Source organism: Sinohyriopsis cumingii, chromosome 19 (genome assembly GCF_028554795.1).
Source record: "Sinohyriopsis cumingii isolate HCF-2022 chromosome 19, ASM2855479v2, whole genome shotgun sequence".
Taxonomy (NCBI): Eukaryota; Metazoa; Mollusca; class Bivalvia; order Unionida; family Unionidae; genus Sinohyriopsis; species Sinohyriopsis cumingii.
In genome coordinates this window covers 60,557,860-60,582,422 of record NC_142979.1, presented here as the reverse complement: position 1 = coordinate 60,582,422, position 24,563 = coordinate 60,557,860, and the positions used below count along the sequence as shown (strand labels likewise).

General features: G+C 36.0%; 1 protein-coding gene across 1 annotated transcript in view; it reads right to left on the bottom strand.

Annotated features, from left to right (window-relative positions):
- LOC149775801 (THO complex subunit 5 homolog) overlaps window positions 1-24,563 on the bottom strand; it is a 65,781-nt gene that overhangs the window by 31,302 nt on the left and 9,916 nt on the right. The window contains exons 4-8 of the mRNA XM_089944260.1: window positions 22,015-22,112; window positions 17,718-17,793; window positions 10,964-11,034; window positions 9,011-9,125; window positions 734-866 (exon numbers count right to left, since the gene is read on the bottom strand). Coding sequence (XP_089800386.1) covers window positions 734-866; window positions 9,011-9,125; window positions 10,964-11,034; window positions 17,718-17,793; window positions 22,015-22,112 — 493 coding nt within the window. The remainder of the gene's footprint in view (window positions 1-733; window positions 867-9,010; window positions 9,126-10,963; window positions 11,035-17,717; window positions 17,794-22,014; window positions 22,113-24,563) is intronic.

The following is a 24,563-nucleotide window of genomic DNA, read 5'->3' as shown; positions in this document are numbered from 1 at the left end:
GAAAATTAAAAAATTATTAATGTATTCCTAAACAAATGTTTTCTTGTTTGCTGGCTGGTTTGTTTGCTTCCCTTTTTTTGGTGTTTAACAGCAAATTTAGTTGCACAAAGCAGGTTCTATCAAGCCTAGATAAATGTACCATGCACAGAGACATACACAGCAGCCAACCCGTATTGTTTGGGAAGGATTCCAACCTGCATCATTCTGGTGACAAGTCCAGCATGCTAACCATTAAACCACTGCAGGTCCTCCCAATATATAAATCCTGTCATAAAAAAGCTCAAGCCAAAAAATCTGAAAAGATAGCTGACCAGCAAAGATGTCAACAAATTAAGAAAACAAAATAAAACAACATGTAATCAAGATAATGAAAACACTGTGATGTCAACAATCTTTGGATTCTGATACCAACTTCAAGTCATTTAACCAAGAATTCTGAAAATTCTATATTTTGCCTGTTCAGCCACTGTGTGACCCATGACCTTAATTCACATCCTTGGTTAAAATGTAGGTCATTGTAAGAAGTTCTCTTTAAGATGAATGCTGGTACCAATCAAGTTTGAAAACTTTATCTGTGAAACATTTCAGTGAACTGAAGCATAAAAATTCAATCTCTCAGAATTGACACCTATGCCAACATCACAATAATAACATCAACACCCAATGAAAAGTGACAGCTATGTTAAGCCTATCCTTCACAGGCAAGACAATACAATTTGTACTTTATTCTTACCACAAGCTTCCCGATAGGCTGTGGACTGCTTGTACAGCACAAACAGAGGGGGTGGCAAATAACCTGCGGTCTGGTGCTGTTCACGAATTTCATCAAATGGCATCCCCAGATACTCCTGCACTGGTTTTGTAGCCTAAGATATAGATAATATTATCACAAAATGACAAAATATATATGGCTAGAGACGTCTGAACAGTTTCTGGAGATCTCCTAAATTTTAATGAAGAAAACTAATAGTTAAGAAAATCTTGTTGCAGCTAAAAACAGGGGTACTATGAAAGGCACATTATATGCCAGCCCCCTGTTTAATAGTTATTTGTGCAGTCATTAACAGGGAATAGTTTCCACTGGAAACAATTGACAAACAGTTTGGTCTCAATTACCTCAAGTGTGGTTAAGATTAAACTGAATACATTACTTTCTTTTATCGGACTAGACATAACAGTAACCTCCAACTCTTTGACCCTAGAATATATAAGGCAAAAAAATAATCAATGTTTTTCCTATTATGGTAAGTAGGTAAGGTTATTCTTTTTTAACATCATACATATTATAACGATTAGTATCTATAATGTATTATGCACTTCAAGTAAAGGGGTGTACCAACTGAATTAGATGCACAAACCAATTTTTTTAATTGGGGGAGGGGGACTTTTTTTTACAGGGGTGGGTGCTAGGGTTGGCAGTGAAAAACAGGGATGGTCAGCCAAATAGAAACATGCATATTTCTTTATGGCCTAGGTTTCTTTATTATCCTAAGTGCAAGCCATCCAAGAAGTTTGATCAAGGAACTTTTTCTAGAAACAAAAGTTATTTTGCAAAACACAATGATCCTGACCTTTTACCTTTTGGCCACAAAATCAACATGATTCTTCCATTACTTAAATGCAAATCCTCAACAAACTTTGGACAATGTAACTACAGTTATGCAAAAACTATTTTCTTTCACTTTCAGTGATAGTGACCTTTGACTTTCTGACCCCAAACTAAGAGCCTTCTTCCTTACTTCAAATGCAAGCTATCCACAAGGTTATATAATGTAAAACTAATGTTATCATTATCATACAGAAACTATGTTTCTTCTTTTAGTCAGTGACCTTAATATTGACCTTTTAAGCCCATGATCAATCGAGATTTTCCTTATCCCAAGTGAAAGACACTCAGTTTGATTGTAGATGGACAATTATTGCATGCATACAAAATTGGTATCATATGGTCTATATGTATGTAACTGGGAAGGATGCGAGGGAATATGTGTATTATAACTGGATAAGTATTTGATAAGAATCATTTTATTAGAAGAAAATTAGTTTCTTCATTACATTTGTAACCCAATCATAATACCTTATGAGAATAAGTAAGAGGTGGAGGGAGGTACATCCCCTTACCCCGGAGATATCATCTCCGCCCCATAGGGTATCAGAGATAGCTTCTAAGAAGACTCCATCTGTCAGGGAGCAGCTTCAAAAGGGAAAATTTTCTCTCCCACAAATCCCACGAAGTCATGAAGCCACCTATTATGAAGCTGTCGAACACAAAAAGGCAACCTGTTTCAGCACAGCTAATGGTCCCACCAGACAGAATTGAGGAGGTCGTTCATACACGACTTGTCCCATCTTAATGGTGCAATAAGAATTAGGCAGTGTTTCCCTTTACCCTCACTTGCGCTTGAGACCCCCAAATTTTTAATTTGACCCCCAGTTTTGATACCAAAGTTTGTTTTTTACTCTGTCTGACCCCCAGTTTTGACACCAAGGTGACTTTTAACTCTCAGTCTTGCACCCCTAGGGGATACACTGGAATTAGGTGACACTTGAATTCTCTTGCTTTGTATCACCTTTGGAATCAGGTGTGTTGGAGGACAGCTTTATGCGTCCAGGCCATTCTAATCTTAAACTATGGATAGTGCACTGACTGCCCAGGCTTTTAGATCTGGGAATGGCAAGACAAAGGCAGGGAGCTTGGTATTCCATCAATGGTTGATCCCATCAAGTCCATATCTGAATCAAAACTGAGGGATGAAGAGACCATTCTATCTGCATAAGCTGATTGCTCTAGGACAAAGAATATACTATTGCGCCTAGACATCCTGGAATATGATGTACATGGATGTGTATTTTTTTTGTTAATGATACCACTTTAAAAAGTCCCACACCAGTATACTCAGATCTGTGGACTTGGTCCCTCCTTGCCGCTTGAGAAAAAGAATCAACAACATACAGCTGTCGGATAGAATGAGGATTCCTTTCCAGTTTAAAATTCCTGCCACCAGTGAAAGGCTTTCAAAATGGCCTTCATCTTTAGTATATTAAACATGTAGACTGGAAGACTACACTCAACTGGCTTCCTGAAAAGTTGGTAGTAGGTGTGACCCCTCCCCCCAGCTTTCTGTACTTGCATCCATACAGACTGATCTCTGGCGGTTGTATTTGCAAAGGTATAACCACTGTAAGTCAAGTTAGGTCACTCTAAGTCTTCACATGATACAGTTCATGTCTGCGCAAATTAAGAGAGGTTGGTCCAGTGGGCAAACTTTTGGCCCCCGTTGGGATAAAAGTATTATCTGTAACAGGCACATACAAAGGCAACCTTATGATGAGGTCCATTGCTGCACTGAGCAAGCCTAGAATGCAGAGGAATACCCACGTGGAGAGAGATTCCCTCAAGAGTAACGAAGCAACCTAAGTCCAGAATTCAATGCCAGTTTCTGAGGCAGATGTACTCTGTTTACCTGTGTGTTGAATTCCATACCTAGAATAAAAAATTGCTGAGATGGTTCTAGGTTGGATTTGTCTCTGTTGGTCAGGAAACCCAGATTGTAAGCAGTGTAAGAAGGGTTATCATATCATGTAATATATCACTCACCTGATGTTTTTTGCAGGATGTCATCCAGGTAACCTGATGTCACCACTGTGGAGAAGGTCCAGACATGAGCCATAACATAGTTCATCAGATGAGTGAAGATCCAGGGACTGATGCTAAGACCAAATGGCAGTGTTTGGAATTGAGAAACCATTCTGGTGTTGGCAAAACACAGAAACTTCCTGGAAACCTTGTGAATAGGTGACATGAAGATATGTGTCTTTAAGTCCATGCTGACTGCTAAGTCTCCCTCCTTGAAAGCATTCAAAATGCACCAAGGTGTTTCCATCAAGAACCAGGGAGATGAATGAACTAATTCAGGGCACATAGGTTGATGACAGGGCACAGAGTACTGTTTGCCTTTGGGACCAAGAAAAGTCTGGAATAAAATCCCAGGGAATTTATATTTTGAACGACTCCTAATAATCTTTTCTGCAGAAGGTATTTATTTCTTGCTGCAAGGTGGTAGCTTTGAATGGGTGTGTTGGAATGTTGCAGCCGATGGGACTCTGGACAGAGGAGGAGGTGTTCTGAAAGTGATGCAGAGTCCCTCTGAAACCACTTGTAATGCCCAAAGATGGCCATGACAAATCCTGTACCATTCAGCTGCAAAGAATTGAAGCCTTTCTCCTACTGAGATCTGTTGGAAGGGCAGTGCAGAGATGATGTCATATTTTGAGAGATGAAGGTGTTCATGAGGAGAAACTTTGGCAGAAGCAATTGCTACATCTCTTTTTCTTGTCTGCTTTGGTTCACAAGAACCATGGTTTACGATGTGAGGAACTATGATAGGACAACTTGTCAGAGGTTGTATTTGAGTCATGTCCCTTGGTTCCTTTTGTTGTTTCCCGTAATGTCCCTCTATTGGTGTTAGTCTTGAGGGGCTGGAAAATTCATCTCCTAAGTGGCTTTTTTGTGTCTTACATCAATCTGGAAATTAAGAAGTAGAAAGTTGTGATCACAGCTTGGCAGTATCATGATCTTTAAGGAAGGTGGACAGCATTGCATCTCGTTCTGCCAATTGTAAATTTGCAGGTGCTGTGACAGCATTGGCCACAGTATGCTAAGCAGCTCTGTTCAAGATCAAGGCCATTCTGGAGACCAACTCCCATGCATGTACCATGGAATCTAGAATATGAGTTCTGTTCTGATTTTTGTTGGAAAAGAGCCATCGATACTACATCCAACTCAATGCCAACAGCTACCACACTGCGACCAATTATTGAGTATCACTGAAAAATGTTTGATACATACGAATTGAATATGGTTTAGTCATCCCTAAAGCTGTGATGTACCAGTCAACTGTTGGGGTTTCTGAATGAAAAATCTAGTGCATGGCAACAGTAGAACTGCCAATGAAAAGTTGATGGAAGACATGTTGTGAGAATAAGATACAGTTGTGTGTGCTTCTGCCAGACTGCAGAGGTAATCTGAAGTTGGATTCTTCCTTTTCTGTTATAAGATCAACAGACGCTGAACCTCAGGTCTAGATAATCGACATGGTATGAGGAGGGTAGAAATTCTGGCAGTAAAAGGTGGAAAATTTCTTCAATGGAGGCTCTGAATTTCAGAGTCTTCCTTCAACATAATGAGATCAAGAAGTGAAGAAGGAGTCTGACAGCAAGTATTGTTGTCGCTGCTTTCATGAGGTGATGTTGACGTCTCGAGTTTCCTTAGATGGAGCTCGTGAAGAGGGTCGATCTCTGCCACTGACAAAACTTGTGGAGCACCCTGAAGTATGAACAGTGATTTCCAATTGGTCACTGATTAAAGAGTCCCTTCTACTGACAAAGGGTTGAGAGAATGAGAGATGTCATCTGTTGGAGGTTGAGGTACTAAGCTTGCCATCATATGTGGTCATTGCCTTGAGGCCATATGTGGGTTAGACTAGTCTCCATAACTGCCTGTATACACTGAGTTTGACAGACTGGACAACAGATTTCCTGGAAATTATTGTGTTGAGGACTTTGTCCCTGAAGATCCTTTGCAGTAGGCCTAGGCCAGTCTACAATGATACAGGCCATGTTTGTAGGGAGGACGTCATCCGAGTCATAATCGATGGGTTATGGGATGTTTGATCCAAGTGACCAGTCCATGTATCAGTGCAGCAAAAGGACACTTAATTTGTTTGTTCACTTGTTGTTTATCATTGAGAGCTGTAGAGTGGATCCCTGAGGAGGCAGGGCCTAAAAGTATAGACAAAAATGAGGAATCCTATGGTGGTGACATAGGTGCTGAGCTGTCTCCGATTGTGTTAATGTCCTGCATTTTGTAATTGGAGAGCCGTTGTTGAATTATCACCATTATCTGCCAGAAATTTCTGCAATGAGGACATATCAGCATGTAGGCTTATAGTGTCTTCATCCATAATCATGCATTTCTGTGCTTCGCCCATGGTCTAATTTGTAAACCAAATGGAGCAGAACATATAAATCTGTTATAGCTCTGCTATGATTGGTTGACCATTTTCCACGTGTACAAATTAATCCAATATTAACTGGCAACATCCATAGGTCAATCTATTTCAGTCAAAAGCTAGAACACAAGATTTGATGATGTCACTGTTGTAAACATAACTCATCACCACACAATATGAGATTGTCATCAGCCCAAGTTCACCCTTCAAATTATTCCAGAACCCTGCTGATCACCAATATTCACCTGAGACTTATTTTTATCTAATACATGCTTTGTCTTCTCAGATCTGCTTAAAAAAGCAGACCTGCCTCTCTTCATTCCTCTAAAATTAATCTGTGCATCATGTTTGAAATGGAATTTGTCGAATTTATCATGTCATTGTTTTGAGGTACTACCAAAAAGAATGAAATTATGAGTGACTTCAGGACTGAATTAAGGGGTGGCATCTCTTAATTCTAAACTGAAAACCTGAACATCGTTTAAACCTAACATATTGATTATTTCAAAGAAAAGTTTATGTCAGTTTATTTTACAAGTCATTTCCTTCCTTCCAAACTTTAGTTAGATTTATGATAAACAGCAGCATTGGGGTTTTAACGGAATCATATGTGCTAAGCTGAACTGAAATCTGTTCAGAATTAAATCTATCAAATAGCAAAAGCATTGGTTTATGTAATATATGGTAGTGCATCTATCAAATAGCACATACATGTGTTTATGTATATGGTAGTTCTTGTATCAAATAACACAGGGATATGTTTATGTATATGGTAGTTCTTGTATCAAATAACACAGCTATATGTTTATGTATATGGTAGTTCTTGTATCAAATAACACTGGGATATGTTTATGTATATGGTAGTTCTTGTATCAAATAGCACAGGCATATGTTTATGTATATGGTAGTTCCTGTATCAAATAGCACAGGGATATGTTTATGTATATGGTAGTTCCTGTATCAAATAGCACATGCATGTGTTTATGTATATGGTAGTTCTTGTATCAAATAACACAGGGATATGTTTATGTATATGGTAGTTCTTGTATCAAATAGCACAGGCATATGTTTATGTATATGGTAGTTCCTGTATCAAATAGCACAGGCATATGTTTATGTATATGGTAGTTCTTGTATCAAATAGCACAGGCATATGTTTATGTATATGGTAGTTCTTGTATCAAATAGCACAGGCATATGTTTATGTATATGGTAGTTCTTGTATCAAATAACACAGGGATATGTTTATGTATATGGTAGTTCTTGTATCAAATAGCACAGGCATATGTTTATGTATATGGTAGTTCCTGTATCAAATAGCACAGGCATATGTTTATGTATATGGTAGTTCTTGTATCAAATAGCACAGGCATATGTTTATGTATATGGTAGTTCCTGTATCAAATAGCACAGGGATATGTTTATGTATATTGTAGTTCCTGTATCAAATAGCACATGCATGTGTTTATGTATATGGTAGTTCCTGTATCAAACAGCACAGGGATATGTTTATGTATATGGTAATTCCTGTATCAAATAGCACAGGCATATGTTTATGTATATGGTAGTTCCTGTATCAAATAGCACAGGCATATGTTTATGTATATGGTAGTTCCTGTATCAAATAGCACATGCATGTGTTTATGTATATGGTAGTTCCTGTATCAAACAGCACTGGGATATGTTTATGTATATGATAATTCCTGTATCAAATAGCACAGGTATATGTTTATGTATATGGTAGTTCCTGTATCAAATAGCAGAGGGATATGTTTATGTATATGGTAGTTCCTGTATCAAATAGCACATGCATGTGTTTATGTATATGGTAGTTCCTGTATCAAACAGCACAGGCATATGTTTAAGTATATGGTAGTTCCTGTATCAAATAGCACAGGTATATGTTTATGTATATGGTAGTTCCTGTATCAAATAGCACAGGGATATGTTTATGTATATGGTATTTCCTGTATCAAATAGCCAGGGATATGTTTATGTATATGGTATTTCCTGTATCAAATAGCACAGGGATATGTTTATGTATATGGTAGTTCCTGTATCAAATAGCACAGGCATATGTTTATGTATATGGTAGGGCCCACACCATGCAAATAAAAATACAGCAGACAATATTATACAGTTGTGTGTGTGTGTGTGATTTTGATTTTTAACGTAGCTTTAACAATTTTTCAGTCATATCGCTACGATGTCTGCAATGTGGCAGTTTATAGTGATGTCTAGCACTGGGGCATCATGCCGCAGACATGTAGCATGATGTCCCACCCAGTCACATTATCCTGACACCAGGCCGACCAGTCCTAACACTAACCTCTTAATGCTGAATGCCAAACGAGACAGCTGTTAGTACCATTTTTTAAGTCTCTGGTATGACTCGGCCGGGGATCGAACCCACGACCTCCCGCATCCGAGGCGGACGCTCTAACCACTAGGCCACCGGAGCGGTTATACAATTGTAGCTAGTCAAGTGTCACTATATAGACTCATGCAATGGACATTACTGAGCTACTAGACAAACTACAAAAAAGACCTAACATGTATATTTATGCCAAAGTTGTAATTCTACAATGGGTAGATAAACTCTGTCATGGATAGAATAATTCATGAAATAGTTGGAAATATGGACGCAGTATACTTCCCAGAGATGACAAACTCCTTCAACTTGCTCTGTAGTTGTATATATGAAATTCTTGATGTCAGTTTGCAAGGTCTCATAAGTATGCAAGCCACGTACTATGAGTAGAAGTAGTAACTGAGGGACAGACGGGATATGGCCCCAATCCCTAAATCATGTAGGCAGACAACTTTCAGCTTTTATAACTAAAAATTAAAACTGAGAGGGATGAAATTTGCAAGGTAGTGGTCATTCTGCTGTGACTGAATAACATTTGAATTTGAAATGTGATTTCATATGGACACAAGCAGAGGCCCACAACTTCACATAAATAAAACCGGACAACTTTGTCATGCAAGGAACCTACCTGAAGAATGGTATTAAGCTTGGGTTGTAGATTCTCCAAATATTCTTGCTTGATTCTAATATCTTCTTCCACCTTTGCCTTGCTTTCCTGAGATACCTTGAGTCTAGAGGCAAGCCTGGAAAATTCACATGTCACATGTTGACAAGTATTGTTTCTCATTTGTATAAGACTATATTAATGAATTATCATATATTCTGGCCTACAAGCCGAGACTTTTTGACCAGGATGTCTGGCATTCATCTTATACTCCAATCGACTTGCACATGGATTATGTCATTGAAATTGCATTAAGTACCAGTAATACTGTGATTATGTGATGTAATCAGCAATACTGAAAACAGGTCACATAGCTGTACCAATTCCTGTTCAGTTACTATTTCAATAAACTGTTATAAATTAATATGACTGCTTTTAAATTTGTACACTTTTGTATGTGCTTGTATTTTCTGGTATCTCCAACATGAAATAAAAGAGTGTGTGTGTGTGTGTGTGTGTGTGTGTGTGATTTGGAATTTTAATGTAGCTTTATAAAAAATTCAGTCACATCGCTATGATGTCAGCACTGCGGCAGTTTATAGTGATGTCTGGCACTGGGCATAATGCTGCAGACATGTAACATGATGTCCCACCCACTCACATTATCCTGACACCAGGCTGACCATTCCTATCACTAGCCGCATTAATTCTTAGTACCAAGTGAGGTAGCTGTTATCATTTCTATAAGTTTGTAATATGAGTCAGCCGGGGATTAAACCTATGACCTCCTGCATCCAAGGTGGACACTTAGACTACCAGAGCAGTGTTTCCTCTGTGGTTTCTTCTGCATTTCAGTCACAAAAACTACAAACATGTAATGTCCTTGTGTGAGAATATTTTACAAAACCTGTTATGACTGTAATAAAACAAGTTATCCTAAGTTCTACAAATTGTTTTATTTAACTATGAAATATATCTCACAGCTCAATACAACAATGAACTGAACTCATATTAAACTAAAAAAAAGCCCATAACTGAATAATATTGAACTCAACAGAAGTCCACACTTGAATAGTATTTAACTCAACCAAAGCACATAAATAAATACTAGTGAACTATATAAAAGTGCATAACTGAATACTATTGAACTCCATAAAAGTTCATGAGTGAATACTATTGAATTCCATAAAAGTGCATAAATGAATAATATTGAACTCCATAAAAGTGCATAACTGAATACTACTGAATTCCATAAAAGTGCATAACTGAATACTATTGAACTCCAAAACTGAATACTATTGAACTCCATAAAAGTGCATAACTGAATACTATTGAACTCCATAAAAGTGCATAACTGAATACTACTGAACTCCAAAACTGAATACTACTGAACTCCATAAAAGTACATAACTGAATACTATTGAACTCCATAAAAGTGCATAACTTAATACTATTGAACTCCATAAAAGTGCATAACTGAATACTATTGAATTCCATAAAAGTGCATAACTGAATACTAATGAACTCTATAAAAGTGCAGAACCGAATACTATTGAACTCCATAAAAGGGCACAACTGAATACTATTGAACTCCATAAAAGTGCATAACTGAATACTATTGAACTCCATAAAAGTGCATAACTGAATACTATTGAACTCCATAAAAGTGCATAACTGAATACTATTGAATTCCATAAAAGTGCATAACTGAATACTACTGAACTCCATAAAAGTGCATAACTGAATACTAATGAACTCCATAAAAGTGCAGAACTGAATACTATTGAACTCCATAAAAGGGCACAACTGAATACTACTGAACTCCATAAAAGTGCATAACTGAATACTACTGAACTCCATAACTGAATACTACTTTTACTCCATAAAAGTCCATATCTGAATACTATTGAACTCCATAAAAGTCCATAACTGAATACTATTGAACCCCATAAAAGTCCATAAGACAATAATACTTACTGTTTTCTTTGCTCCAGCTCCCAATCAAGTCTAGCCAGAGTCTGCTGATGCTGATCATGTTGTGTAACTTCCTGTGATAAAAAAAAGAAACATGAAAACCAAATCATCTGAACAGTTAAATTCAGAACTCTTTCAATTCTGATAATGAGAAACCTGGATTCAAAATGTGATTTATAAAACAGTGAACCAAACCTCTGTGGGTAAAATCTAATGGTGATTCCCTGAAGCCCATTAAACAAGAGGGCTCAACATAAATCAGTTTGTGAATGCAAATTTACACATTTACTGAAACTGTATCTGGAAAAGTAAAGCTGGTAAACATAATGGTACATTATCTATTACTACTGGTGTAATTCTACATCTGTCTGTCTGTGTGTGTGTGTGTGTCCTGTTCAGCCAATTAGAATGCAAGTAATTTTAATGAAAGTAATATATATGAAGGACAAATCTTTTATACAACAGGCACTGTCTCAAGGATCTCTTCATGTCCCAGGGTTCTAGGGCCAGATTCAAAACTTAAAAACTGTACACTGCCCCACCGTTAAAGTATATCAACTTGCTTGGCATTACAAGGGGAGTTGATCTGTACAGTAAACATGGATTCCTGAGTGTATCCTTATCTCCCTGGGGCCACATCCCTAAGTCACAACCTGGAAACCATTGTGATCCCCACTAAAGAGAAGGAACAGTGGTGGTTCAGTGGTTTTGGCACTGGACTTGTGACCAGACTGTTGTTGTTAACAATTTCTACCCTTAAATCTGCATGGACCAAGGACAAATTTCTGCAAGATTTTGTTTTGGGTTTTTAATTCTCTTTGTAACTAAATGTTGAAGTGTTTTGGAAGGATAGCATATTAGGTTATTTTTATTAAAAGTTAAAATACAAAATATACATTTAAAATCATTCATAGGTACCAACAGGTAAATACATGAAATGACTTCAAATAATGCACAATACATGTGATGGCCTCAATGTCCCTATGCCATATCAAACTCACCCTGATGGCCTCAATGTCTCTGTGCCATATCAACCTCATCCTGATGGCCTCAATGTCTCTGTGCCATATCAAACTCATCCTGATGGCCTCAATGTCTCTGTGCCATATCAAACTCATCCTGATGGCCTCAATGTCTCTATGCCATATCAAACTCATCCGATGGCCTCAATGTCCCTATGCCATATCAAACTCATTTTGATGGCCTCAATGTCTCTATGCCATATCAAACTCACCCTGATGGCCTCAATGTCTCTGTGCCATATCAACCTCATCCTGATGGCCTCAATGTCTCTGTGCCATATCAAACTCATCCTGATGGCCTCAATGTCTCTGTGCCATATCAAACTCATCCTGATGGCCTCAATGTCTCTATGCCATATCAAACTCATCCGATGGCCTCAATGTCCCTATGCCATATCAAACTCATTTTGATGGCCTCAATGTCTCTATGCCATATCAAACTCACCCTGATGGCCTCAATGTCCCAATGCCATATCAAACTCATCCGATGGCCTCAATGTCCCTATGCCATATCAAACTCATCCTGATGGCATCAATGTTTCTATGCCATATCAAACTCATTCTTTCCACCAACTCAGAACAAAACATTTATGCAGTTTTGTGTATGAAAATTATATTTCTGGACAGAAATATTTCATAAGAGAGAGAGAGACAAGATTGAAGACAAGATAACAATAAAAAGGTAGCAGTGACCCAATTCTAAAAGATTACTATTAAAGTATCTGACTAAATTCAAACTGGACTAATTTTAGTCTCAACATATTTGAAATACATCTAAACTTTTTCATGGTTAAAGACCAGAGAGGTTGTAAACTTTTTTTTAAAACTCATGATACAATATACACAACCATTAAACCATTACCAGTGGCAGAAAAATGTACAAAAAAGTTTCTAAATTTGTGAAGTTAATTAGCAGCAGCAATACATGTAATGTTTCCTCAATACTGACATGAAACTAAATGCTCTTTTTAAAAGAATTTAATAAGCATTTTGCCCTTTCAGGGGTAATAGTGTCCTGTCCTTTTTACTGGCCCAGTACCTTCCCATTTTCAACTTCTATCTGAAATACTGTATAGCAAAGTAATGATGGCACATAATCACATACCTAACTGATGGCACTGCTAAAATGTATATTAATAATCATTCCTCTGTCCATTCAAACACTAGAATCAGATATTGCATCTGATTTTGAGCATTACTCAGGAGTTAAGCTAACCCAGGCGGAGAAATAACATACAAAAGATAATACCTATCCCAGTTTCAAAATAACAGACAATAACCTTATTCACAATGCGATAATGAATGTTGATACACAGCTAAGGAACATGTTGGTTACAGACTATTGTCAGAGATGGAATTAACCTCCAATATTCACAAAATGTATTATATTCTACTCCAATATACATGATGAATGCTTGAAGCATTTCTTTTTATAACTGTCATTCTTTAGCAAAAAATACACAAAATTTAAGAACTTGTGGTGCAATAAATCTGAGATTTGTTTTTTCAAGCAATGTAGTTATTCAACAGTGAGTTAAACTGTCTCTCATCCATACATGATGATTTTAATGGATAAGGTGTATTGCCCATTTAATCTTCTAACACCACTCTCATACAGGTAGACTTTAAGGAGGTGTTGGGGTATTATACTATAGATCTCTTGCAAATATTACAGAAGTATAACACCTCGATGATCCCAGATTAATATGTATTGCTATTAAAAAGGGGGATTCTTCTTTGCTTGTAAATGTCTACTGAACTTGTGATCTTGTTGAAAATATGGGGGAATTTGTTGATTATTTGAGCAAAATTAACTCTATTGTAGAAAATGCTAATACTCCAAATGTTTATCTAGCACAGGAGATTAGAATGCTAATATGTTCAAATCCACTCCCTTTGGAGATGTACTTCATCTATTTGGTGATAAATATGGTTATATCATATCACTAATAGGAGACAACAAATTTTACTTATCACAGTGGCTTGCACATACAGTCTCTTGGTTGGATCATTCACAATCTGCTCATTCCACTATAAGTGATATCAGAATAATTCACACCATAGTAGGGTCCAAACATTGTCCTACTTTAAAGATTATCAATGCTGATCTACTTCCTGGATCTGATTCTTGCCCCAGTGAACTCTTAAATTTGAAATACAACATCAATTGGTCAGACTTCACTGCATTAATATTAAACAAATTGACTACAGCATTATGGAACAGATGAGAAATCTTGCATAGTAGTCAGTAAACTACTGAATTAAAAAAGTAAGTTTATGTTAGTGAAAAATCCTATTTTGGAGCAGATGTATCCAAAAGATAATATCTGTGATCTCTGCAAAATTGTACATAACAGTCACAAAGATCAGTTTCCCAACATATTAAAGCTGCCAGACTTGCTATGTATATACCCCTTTAGAGGGGAAGCAGAGAACAATATTCATACACAGATAAGGAACAGAGTATGTTTAGAAAGAATTAACAGATTAAAGCTTATACAACTACAAGTGACATTTTTTTAAGGATTTTGATTTCAGTAGAGCTCCAAAAAAGTGGAGCATGAATGAGAGACTGATATTGAAGTGTTAGGTAAAAATTGAACTATGGCTGTTTCCTCCTCCCCCTCCTTCTTTTTTACCCCTCCCCCACATCTGACTAAGGAGGAGGACTCCCTTAAGATAAAATCATGGCAGCAACTCCTTAAATTGTATATGGGGAACAAATGTGGAATTTCTCTTTTCATGCAGAGGTATTAAACCAGTGAATGAAGCTGCCAATGGAATAAAATAAAATTAGCAAAGAATCAGCAATGGGGCAGATTTCAAACCGCTCAAGTTTATCACATTGTATAAATTTAATAAAAAAAACAGAATAGGACTGGGTTTTGTCAATGATTTTCCTCCTTCATTTACAAATACAAATACCCATGGCTGCATCAGTCTTTTGCACCTGCAGGAAATAAAAATGTGATAGATTTTATTGGTACTCATCCTTATTCCAATGCTTGGACTTGTTGTAGATGTAATTTTCTTTGCACGAGGAAATCACATTATTTCTTCTGTTTTGAAGATAACATCTTAATGTCTACAAAGTTTAAGTTAGACATGAAATTGGTACTAAGATGTTTCCAAAGCATTCATGCTATGCAAAAAAAAGGGCCTGGTGGCTAAAGTGAGTTTAATGGAGTCACCATAAAATGGCCTAAAAGGCTGAATAAAACTCACTGACAACCAACAGGTAGTGTGTTTGAAAGTATTCTGTTGTCTTGGCATTGACGAGAATTTCATATAAATATAAGATAACTATATCTCTATCTGTAATCTGCATACTGGAATACAACCAGTTTGTCAACATATATAAAAAGGCACCACCAACCTTCCAGTAAGTTACAGAGATGGCAAGACTATCAAGTTCATCTGTATCGATATGCATCATATCACAGGCTGTGTATTGTGAATTGTATTGATACAATGCACAGGTGTATCATTTCATCCCTACATACATGAGTAAAATAGTAAACTGAGTCAGTGTCATGTAGGGTTACATCTGACAACAAATGCTTCATTTCTTAACAATATTAGTTTTGCTTCTGATATGTCAACCATAAGTCCTTCTATCACAGGCTTAAGGAAATTATTAAAGATATCTGAACAGTATGCATTTTAGAATGATATGTTCTATAATCAGATATGATTTTGGTCATCCATAAAAAAAAGCTGAAAAGATTGTTAAGGGGGGTTTGAGGGTCCACCCCAATGGGGTCTCGAGGGGCAGTGCCTCCAATCCAGGGTCTAAGGGGCCAATGATCCCCGACCAAAAACACATTTTACACTCATAAAAAACTGCTCCTGGTGCAACTTATGATAAAAAAAAACACCAAAATAATCATTTGAAAAACTAATAAACTTGCCAAAACTTTTCAACTTGAGCTCAATAATTTCACAATATTTATAGTCACATGAATTTGTTCTCCAATACTGATGATGCTGAAGTTAGTGTTCACATCATAATTAAGTCACAATAATTTCTCAATTTTTGCAGGAAATATATCATACTTCTTTCTTTTCATAACAAATCTGTAAAATAAACACCCAAGTACATCAACTATATACAGATAATCCCATACATTCACTTGTCTTTTTCTCCAATGCACACAACCTGTTGATATGCCAATATGCCAGTTGAGCTCTACTTGCAGCTTTGGCAAAGATTTCTATAGCCTTTTTTTTTTGTCATCACTTACTTTTTTGGCTCAATGTGCAATCGTTTCTTTTCCTTCTCAATGAGAGAATTTTTCCTTTCAAGCTGGTGCATGGCGACATGCAGTGCGCATATTCTGTCAGAGGGCTACAGCTGTTCTCTCATGCAAGAAATCTTTCTTCTTATAGTAATTGATCACACTTTTTCCAGATGCCTTCTGAGCTTAAATTTTTCTGTATGCAGCTTCTTTTGTAGGTGCTGTTCCAAACTCTTCCAACCATGATTACAGTAATTCAGATCTTTATTGCAGAGGTCACAAAATGCCAATCCTCTAGCATTCAGTTTTCTTATACACTGACCAACTAAATTTCCGTCAAAATTTGCTCCAGCCATTTCCATTTCCATACGTTTTTTAAACCTTTATCTAAACTTTTTGTCATGGTCTCTCTCAATAACTCAGGGTGCCATCTTTTGCAAGCACACTTCTTCTTTCCATAGCCATCAGTTTCCATTACAAGAAGATTCATTGGATGAATTTAAACCTTTGACCAATCAGAATACTCTTTATGAGAGTCATGTGCAAACTAATATAAGGAACAAATAATTTAACAAGGGTTGCTGCAGAATGGGTGCAGACAGACCGTTTTTAAAAAACCAGATCAGAGATGACATAAAAAAATGGACTAAATCAAGAAAAACTGATTCAAGTCAGGAGAAAATCGGATTTCCGCTTTCAAACGGAGAAAAATCATGTCTGCATAATACATAAAAATCAGTAAGCATGGTCTTTCAGTCAGGTTCTTTCAAATTACCATCTCCTCCCCCTGTACATATTAATGGCCATGCTCTTACATATAACAACAGTTTTACATATTTGGATCATAATTTAAAATCCAATTGGTCAGATGATGAAGATATGATGAGGCATTACAGATTTTTGTGTACCTGTACTCGTACAAACATGCTTCTACATAAATTTTGGAATTGTTCATTGAATATAAAATTAGACTATTCAGATCTTATTGCTGCACAGTGTATTGTGCTCCTCTGTGGATGAACTTTAGTGAATGTATGAAAAGAAAACTAGTTATTGGTTATAATAATAGTCTTCGTTTTCTTTTAAACCTTCCAAGAAGGAACAGTGCCTCCAACAATGTTTGTAAACTATAAAGTATTCAGTTTTGAGGAAGTAATGAAAAAGTATGTCTTTTCAATGATGACAAGAATATCTAATATTAAGAACTGTATACTGAAATCTCTGGAACTGACATTCATTTAAATTCTGGTGTTTTAGAGAGATGGAACAAACTTCTCTGTAATTCATAATTTCATTCTTAACAAGACTGGACACAGTCCATTGTTGTAAATGTGTCTGTACATAAGACATCTATAATATTTTATATTTACAACACTTTTATTTTTATATTTATATTTTAATTTAGATGTATGTGCTATACAGTCTGAAATAAAGATTTCTTATCACATCTTATACAAAATTTTCACCAAAAGGTTGCATGCCTATATATCTACTCACAGGTTTGGAAATTTCAGATGGTGCCTTCGCATAAAACTGATCCAGTGGAACAAGTTCAATCTCCTCATCCTTTGACCTGAAATTAAAGCCAACAAATATTTATATTTTCCATGTTCATATACACATTAGAGAAATTGTCATTCTTTGTTGGGCATAACTCCAAAATGAATGTTGTGTACAGCCAATTTTTTAATTCAAACTGAATAAACTATAGCTGCATCAGATACATTACATTTTTCTATCCTCCATTGCAAATCCCCCTAACTTTTACTGTTTTTGTCTTGCAGCTGATAAATATTTTGTCAACGGTAAACTAATTTTACTTAGTATTGATCTGTCACTATTGCCTTGATTATCTCTTCCAGGATGCAAGTCCTTGCATCCAAACTAATACCTATATCTTCCATTAGTTGGAAAGGTTTAGAACACCTAGAACAGAAAGAACACAGACCCAGCCTGACTCTCTGATCATAAGCCAATGCATATTACAGCTCTTTCAGTGTTTTATCTACCCATGCATCATATATGCAGACGTTTCCAATTTGATACATAAATTTGGTACATAAATTGACACCCCCAATGTTATGTTTTGCTGATTAACACAAAACAAAGATTTGGTCTAACTACTTTAATGGCTAGGTTATAACTCTCCCAAACAGGGAAAATATGCACACATCAGTTTCTTATGCTAATGTTTTCATAATAAATAGGGTTACAAATGAGTGTGGAGCCTGGAGATAACCTTACGTGACCTGTAACTGTCACAGTATCTGTAGCAACTGGATGTTAGAACCATATAATTACCACACCCAAGAAAGAGTCGAGAAATAAACATGTGATTTTAAATCAATTCTCATGAGAAACTTATTTTATGCCAAACCTTTGTCATGCAACAAAGCAACAATTTCCATTTGCTCAAATGCTCATATGCCTTGCATTGTTCCAAGATACTGTCAGTATTTGACTGAAAATGGTGTCAAAAGCACAAAAATTAAAATAGATCCAAAACAAACAAAATTATCTTTCAGACCACGTTTTGGACTGACCGATGATAATAGTATTGTTTTCAAACCAGTGGAGTAATCATCAAAAGATGAGGTATCAGTTACTCATAAGATAAAACGTAATTTTGTGCGGCATCAGTTACTCGTAAGATAAAACGTAATTTTGTGCAGCAAAAGTTGTAAACATACAAAAGGTTACATTTTCAAAAGAAGTTAGATCGAGTGATGATTGTAAAAGTGAAGACGTCTTTATGTTTTGCCATATATGTACAGAGGCTAAAAAACTAAATGACCAAAATGTGCAAAACAGCATAACTTTCAGAACGGTACACTGGCAAGGCATGCTGGGTTGCCAGAACAAAAAACTGCTGACTGAAGGTCCACAACACCAGGCAGATTTTAATGCAGTTTTACAAACAAGACATAGCAGTGAAAGTGCTACTTAAATGTGTACATTGGCCGACTGTAGAAGATGTCCCTTTTTTGAAATACAAATCTCTTCCTAATTTAATACATGACTTAATGGCTGAAGAAATTGATTCCATTGGCATTTTGAAGAATTCCGCCATTCAGCATGATCTGGCTACTAGCCTATCAAATGTTGTTGAGGACCGTCTTATACATGACCTGCAAAATTTGCCATTTGTGACAGCATTGGCAGATGAAAGCTATGACATAGCAAACAATAAACGCCTTGTCATATATGCTTAGATTATTTCTGATGATATGAAACCATCAACAAGAATTTCTACAAATACAGAATGTTTAGATGCTTATGGCAAGGGAACTGCTTCATTGGCTTTAGTTACATTATTTAACTAAAAGTTTTTTTGTGCATTTAAACAATATAATAATTTTTTTTAAAACCACTTTAGACTAATTCAACACAACTATGAAGGAAATCGATCAACAGTATGAAAATATAGGCAATGTACAAAACCTTTAATCAATGCTTTAATGCAAAATATTTTATGACTGAGACCTTGACCTTGTTAATCATAGAAGGGCTCAAATTTAACACAGATTTTTTTATAGCCAGAAGGACTAGTATATTGAGAAATTTACTAGTCCTGCCAAATCTTTACTAGTCCTGTTCACAAAACATTGTCACACAGCTTTCATGTACGTTTACCGATTCAATTTTAAAGTTCGAACAACCCACAACAAAACTGGGTCTTTTCTGTGTGTTTGTTTTTGTGAATTGCGTACACCAGTTACACCACATAACATTCCTTTCCTCGTCATAATTCAGCCATTCCCTGTCTTCTGTCCATTTCTTCTGAAATTTTCCATTATGCTTTTCCCTATCATAAGAATTATTCCTCATCATTCTCATTTAACTTTTGCTGAACATCTTCTACCAAATGCCACATTTTGCCTGTCTTATAAGGAGGGAATTGTGCCGTGTTTTGAAATATGAGATGTTATAGTATAGCTGACGCAAATTATGTAAAGCAAGAAAAGGAATGGCACAGTATCCTTTATATAAGAAAGTCAGAGCAAGAAACACGTTTCAAAACACGTGTCTTTGCCCCCTCCCACAATTAAATGGCCTCTCCCTAACAAAGACTTAACTTCAGCGGATGTTCTGCATGATCAAAGCAGTGGCTATTGTAAACACTGTTATAAAATATTCACATCAGAAAATAGTGTTAGTTTCAGCTTGGAAAAGGTGTGTTCCCATCAAACGAAGCCATCTGACACTCTGTGCATTGTATTTAACAGCTCCAATTACGGTATCATAAATCGTAAGTTTGGTAACTGTTCCTAATTAATCGAACCTCAATGTATTGTTGAAATTAATAATAAGGCAGAAAATTTTCAAATCTTAGATGCCCATGCCCAGAGATTTTAATTCCCAACAAATGTACGGCATTCTGCTTGGATATCTCCACGTGTATTCAATTATTTGTTCATTCTTGTAAGGGAAAAAATATAAAAACTATTCTTATCATCATTGAAAAAGTAGCTGTATGGAAAGGATGTGTCAATAACGTAATCGCAATAAACTGATCTAATTCTTCTAATTATTTCAATGAAAATGTAAAATATGTAGTTTCCTGTTTGGGACTGTTGGAGCGTTTGGGTAGCGAGAAAAAAAAAAAAGAACCATACACAAAATAACGTGTAAACTAATTTCTTTGAATAGTTTTTGCTGTGTTCTTTTGTGTGGTATACCGCTTTGTAGTTTGTTACTGTGATCGAGTGAATAAAGTGTGATACCACATCATTTTTTTTATTTAATTCGTTATCAGATTAATTAGGATCAATTACCAAACTTCCTTTGTTAATGACGGAACCATAATTTGTGCTGTTAAGTGAAATGCACAAAATCGGATGGATTCTTGTTATAGAAATGCACCTTTCCGAGGCAGAAATTGACTTCATCTTCTCATGCTAATATTTTATGACTGTGTTTACAATGGCCACTGCTTTGATTCTACAGAACATCTGCTAAGTCAAGTCTTTATTAGGGAATGGCATAAACAAACGCTTTCAATTGATAACCGAAACTTACTAGCCCATCAGACTATTAACATTATGAAAGTTACTAGTCCGACAGGAAATCTACTAGCCTCGGGCTAGCGGACTACCGCTAATTTTGTGAGCCCTGCATAGTTACACATGCACAAATTAAGTTTTACTTTTAGCTTGTAAAACAGAACATTGTCAAACTTAATCCACAATTAACATCCCTAATTCACCAAATATGTAATTCATGTTCTCATTCTATATTGTAAAAGCAGAAATGGTTGAAAATGTTATTCCTGAAAAACTCCATGTCACCAGGAACACAAATAAGATCAAAAGTTGTGAAATTTTTAAGTTTACTAATACTGCAAATATTAACATTATTGACAATTATTCATAATTTATATGATGTATCACATTCACAAATGTTAAGAATAATACTTAAAACAGGGGTCAGCAACATATTTTACATAGCATGCAACTTTTTGCCAGATTAATTACAAAATGAACGAGCACATGCCAACAGTAAGAGACGAACACAGATAAAATCAAGATTTTTGGCTACCTTTTGCATGCCATGCAAAACTTCTTGATGTGCAGCCTTGTGGCATGCTTGCCGTATGTTGCCAACCCCTGATCTAAAACCAAAGTCTCACTAACACACATCACACATTATTACATACTTAATTTCCATACACATAAAACATTACTACATACTTAAATTCCATACACATCAAACATTATTACATTACTTAAATTCCATACACATCAAACATTAATGCATTACTTAAATTCCATACACATCAAACATTATTACATACTTAAATTCCAAACACTTTGTAATTTCTTTCTCCAAGTGCATCACTTCATACAAAAGATTCTGCAGCTGGAGATGGTATTTGTCGATCCTCAATTTGGCCTGAAATTTAAAGGAGGTTTAATGAAATAAAAGTAAAACATGAATTATACTGATTTCATCTTTCATGACTTTCCAATCATGATAATAAGAACTAATCTAATGTTTACCAAACACACAATTTATTCTGCTTACTATATATCAGAGATCCAATCAGTTTTTGACAAAATCCAGATGGACCAAGATTACCAATGTTACACTGTACTTAGAGTGCTTGTGAGCTGCACATAAATTTATGTTATGATCATTCTGACATTGCCATTTAGAAAAGTGAAACATTTTTCACCTGTCATACAAAAATATGTGATCCTTACTTTTATATTTTTAGTCCTGATCAAACATGGTATATAAAAATCTAGAGGATCTGTGACTGTAAAAATATTTGTCTTGATCTCTGTCTGACTGTTTAGTGTCCTTGAAACAAGCATGTACTTCTGGGGTTTTTTTGCTGTACTAAAAATGTCACAGACACTGAGCTGCCAACCATCCAGGCTCGCAATTAGTGAAAATAGGGATAAAAATTAGCGAATTTGGACATGAATTAGTGAAAAATACCATGACAATAACTCCATCCACCCTGACCGTCAACACTACATTAGATCAAGATCGCAATATAAAACTAACACTACATATATGCAGAAATATATCTGCATTTCTATTTATTATGGTATTCATAAACTTCACTTGTTCTTGTGGTTATCTATCAAGACATGATGCTGTGGCAGACTTGAACTTCCTCAACTGCTTGATCGTTAAAAAAAATTTAAACAGTTCAGACTTCTTGTCTGCTGGTTGATCTTGGTGACTAAAATTGCTGAAAATTTTCTGCACCTAAGGAGGCCCTAAAGTCTGTCTTATTTTTCCTCACTAGAGAAAATACTCTTTCACTGTCTCTGTTGCTGTGTGGAATGCACAGCAGTTGCAGCACTTTTGGTTCTTCCACAGGAAAATTTGGAAGCGATCTTCGAGTCTGGGAACATTTGTCAGAACAAATGTTTAGCATGGTCTCCAGTTGATAAAGGTAGATTGTGTTCAACAAGAAAACTTACAAATAATGCTTCAGTGTTGGTAGCTTGCAGGTCTTCCATCGATGGCTTAAAATATTTCAGAGATGAAATCTGCGAAAACTTAATTTTCCCAACATCTACGTGTTTTTTTGCAACTTATGTGCTTCTTCACATCATCTCTGCCACCATGCCCAATACTAAAAGCATGATGTATATCAATGTTTAATGGCAGAATGCACAACCAATTTTTGATATATTCCAAATTAAACTTCACTTTTTGAGCAATACATTTTTTTTCTCTTGGTGGTGAAGCCATTTTCAAGATCTTAAATGGAACACCGAATGGTAATTCAAATCAGTGCTGGTGACGCAAACGTGGAGCAAAATTCCGGTTGGGCCCCAGTTTCTCTCAAAAGCATTTGTAAAACTACTCTTATGCATATAGATTAAAATAGGCTAAAAGGCTTGCCACCAATTGGCTGTAGTTCTACTAATATAGCAACCAGCAGTACCAGACGGTTTTGGCAACTTCCAATATCACGACAAGTGCTTAACGGGAAATCTGTTATTTTATTAAAGATTTAAAATAATTGAGATTAGGAGAATTTGTGAATTTTTTGCTTGTGGTGTGAATCTGTGAATCACTGAAAAAAGTCGTGAAATTCACACCACAATCATGAGGGTTGGCAGCTATGCAGACACCCTTCAGGTAAAGAACAAGACCACTTCAATTTCACTAATATCTATTTCATTTGATCAAACATACTCCTATTAAGAGTTAAAACATTTCAAAGTTCACAATTGTTTTCTCTGAAGAGCAAATGGATAAGATAATACAATGTAAGATTGTCAGCAGAGAGTAAAAGAAGAATGAAAAACAATGTTATCCTGTGGTGAGGCAACAATGGTCCAGGAGTGGTACCAAGCATTTGGCAGATCGCAGTCGGTCATGATGAACTTGGTCCCATAGGTGGCGCTCTACAGTTTCGCATTTTGCATAGGGTTAGAATTTTAAGGAAAAAGAATTTCCCATGATTTCTTCACTGGTTATACTGGCTATATAATAAAGACTTTGTATATCTTAGGTGCTGTTAAAAGAACTTTTAATTCCCTTTATTTTGATATATGATTGATGGGTGTAATTTAGGTTCTAGAGTATACAGCTTGGGCTCACTTAAGATGTGCTCGTTTAAAAAAACTGCTAGCTCCGCATGGTCATTTTCGCTTCCTGGACTTCAGAGGTAAATTGTAGAAAAAAGAGCCAATAACTTTTTTTACTTTTCAGATATTTTGTACTTGGTTCATTGCACTTTCAGTAAATGCTATTGTCTACTTCAGCAAAATTCGTTTTCCCTAGTTTAATAATTGCTAAAGTTAGTGTACTTTTGATTAATTCTGGTTAATTTGTCAAGCACAGGGGAGCATCCATTTTGTTGTACCATGTGCT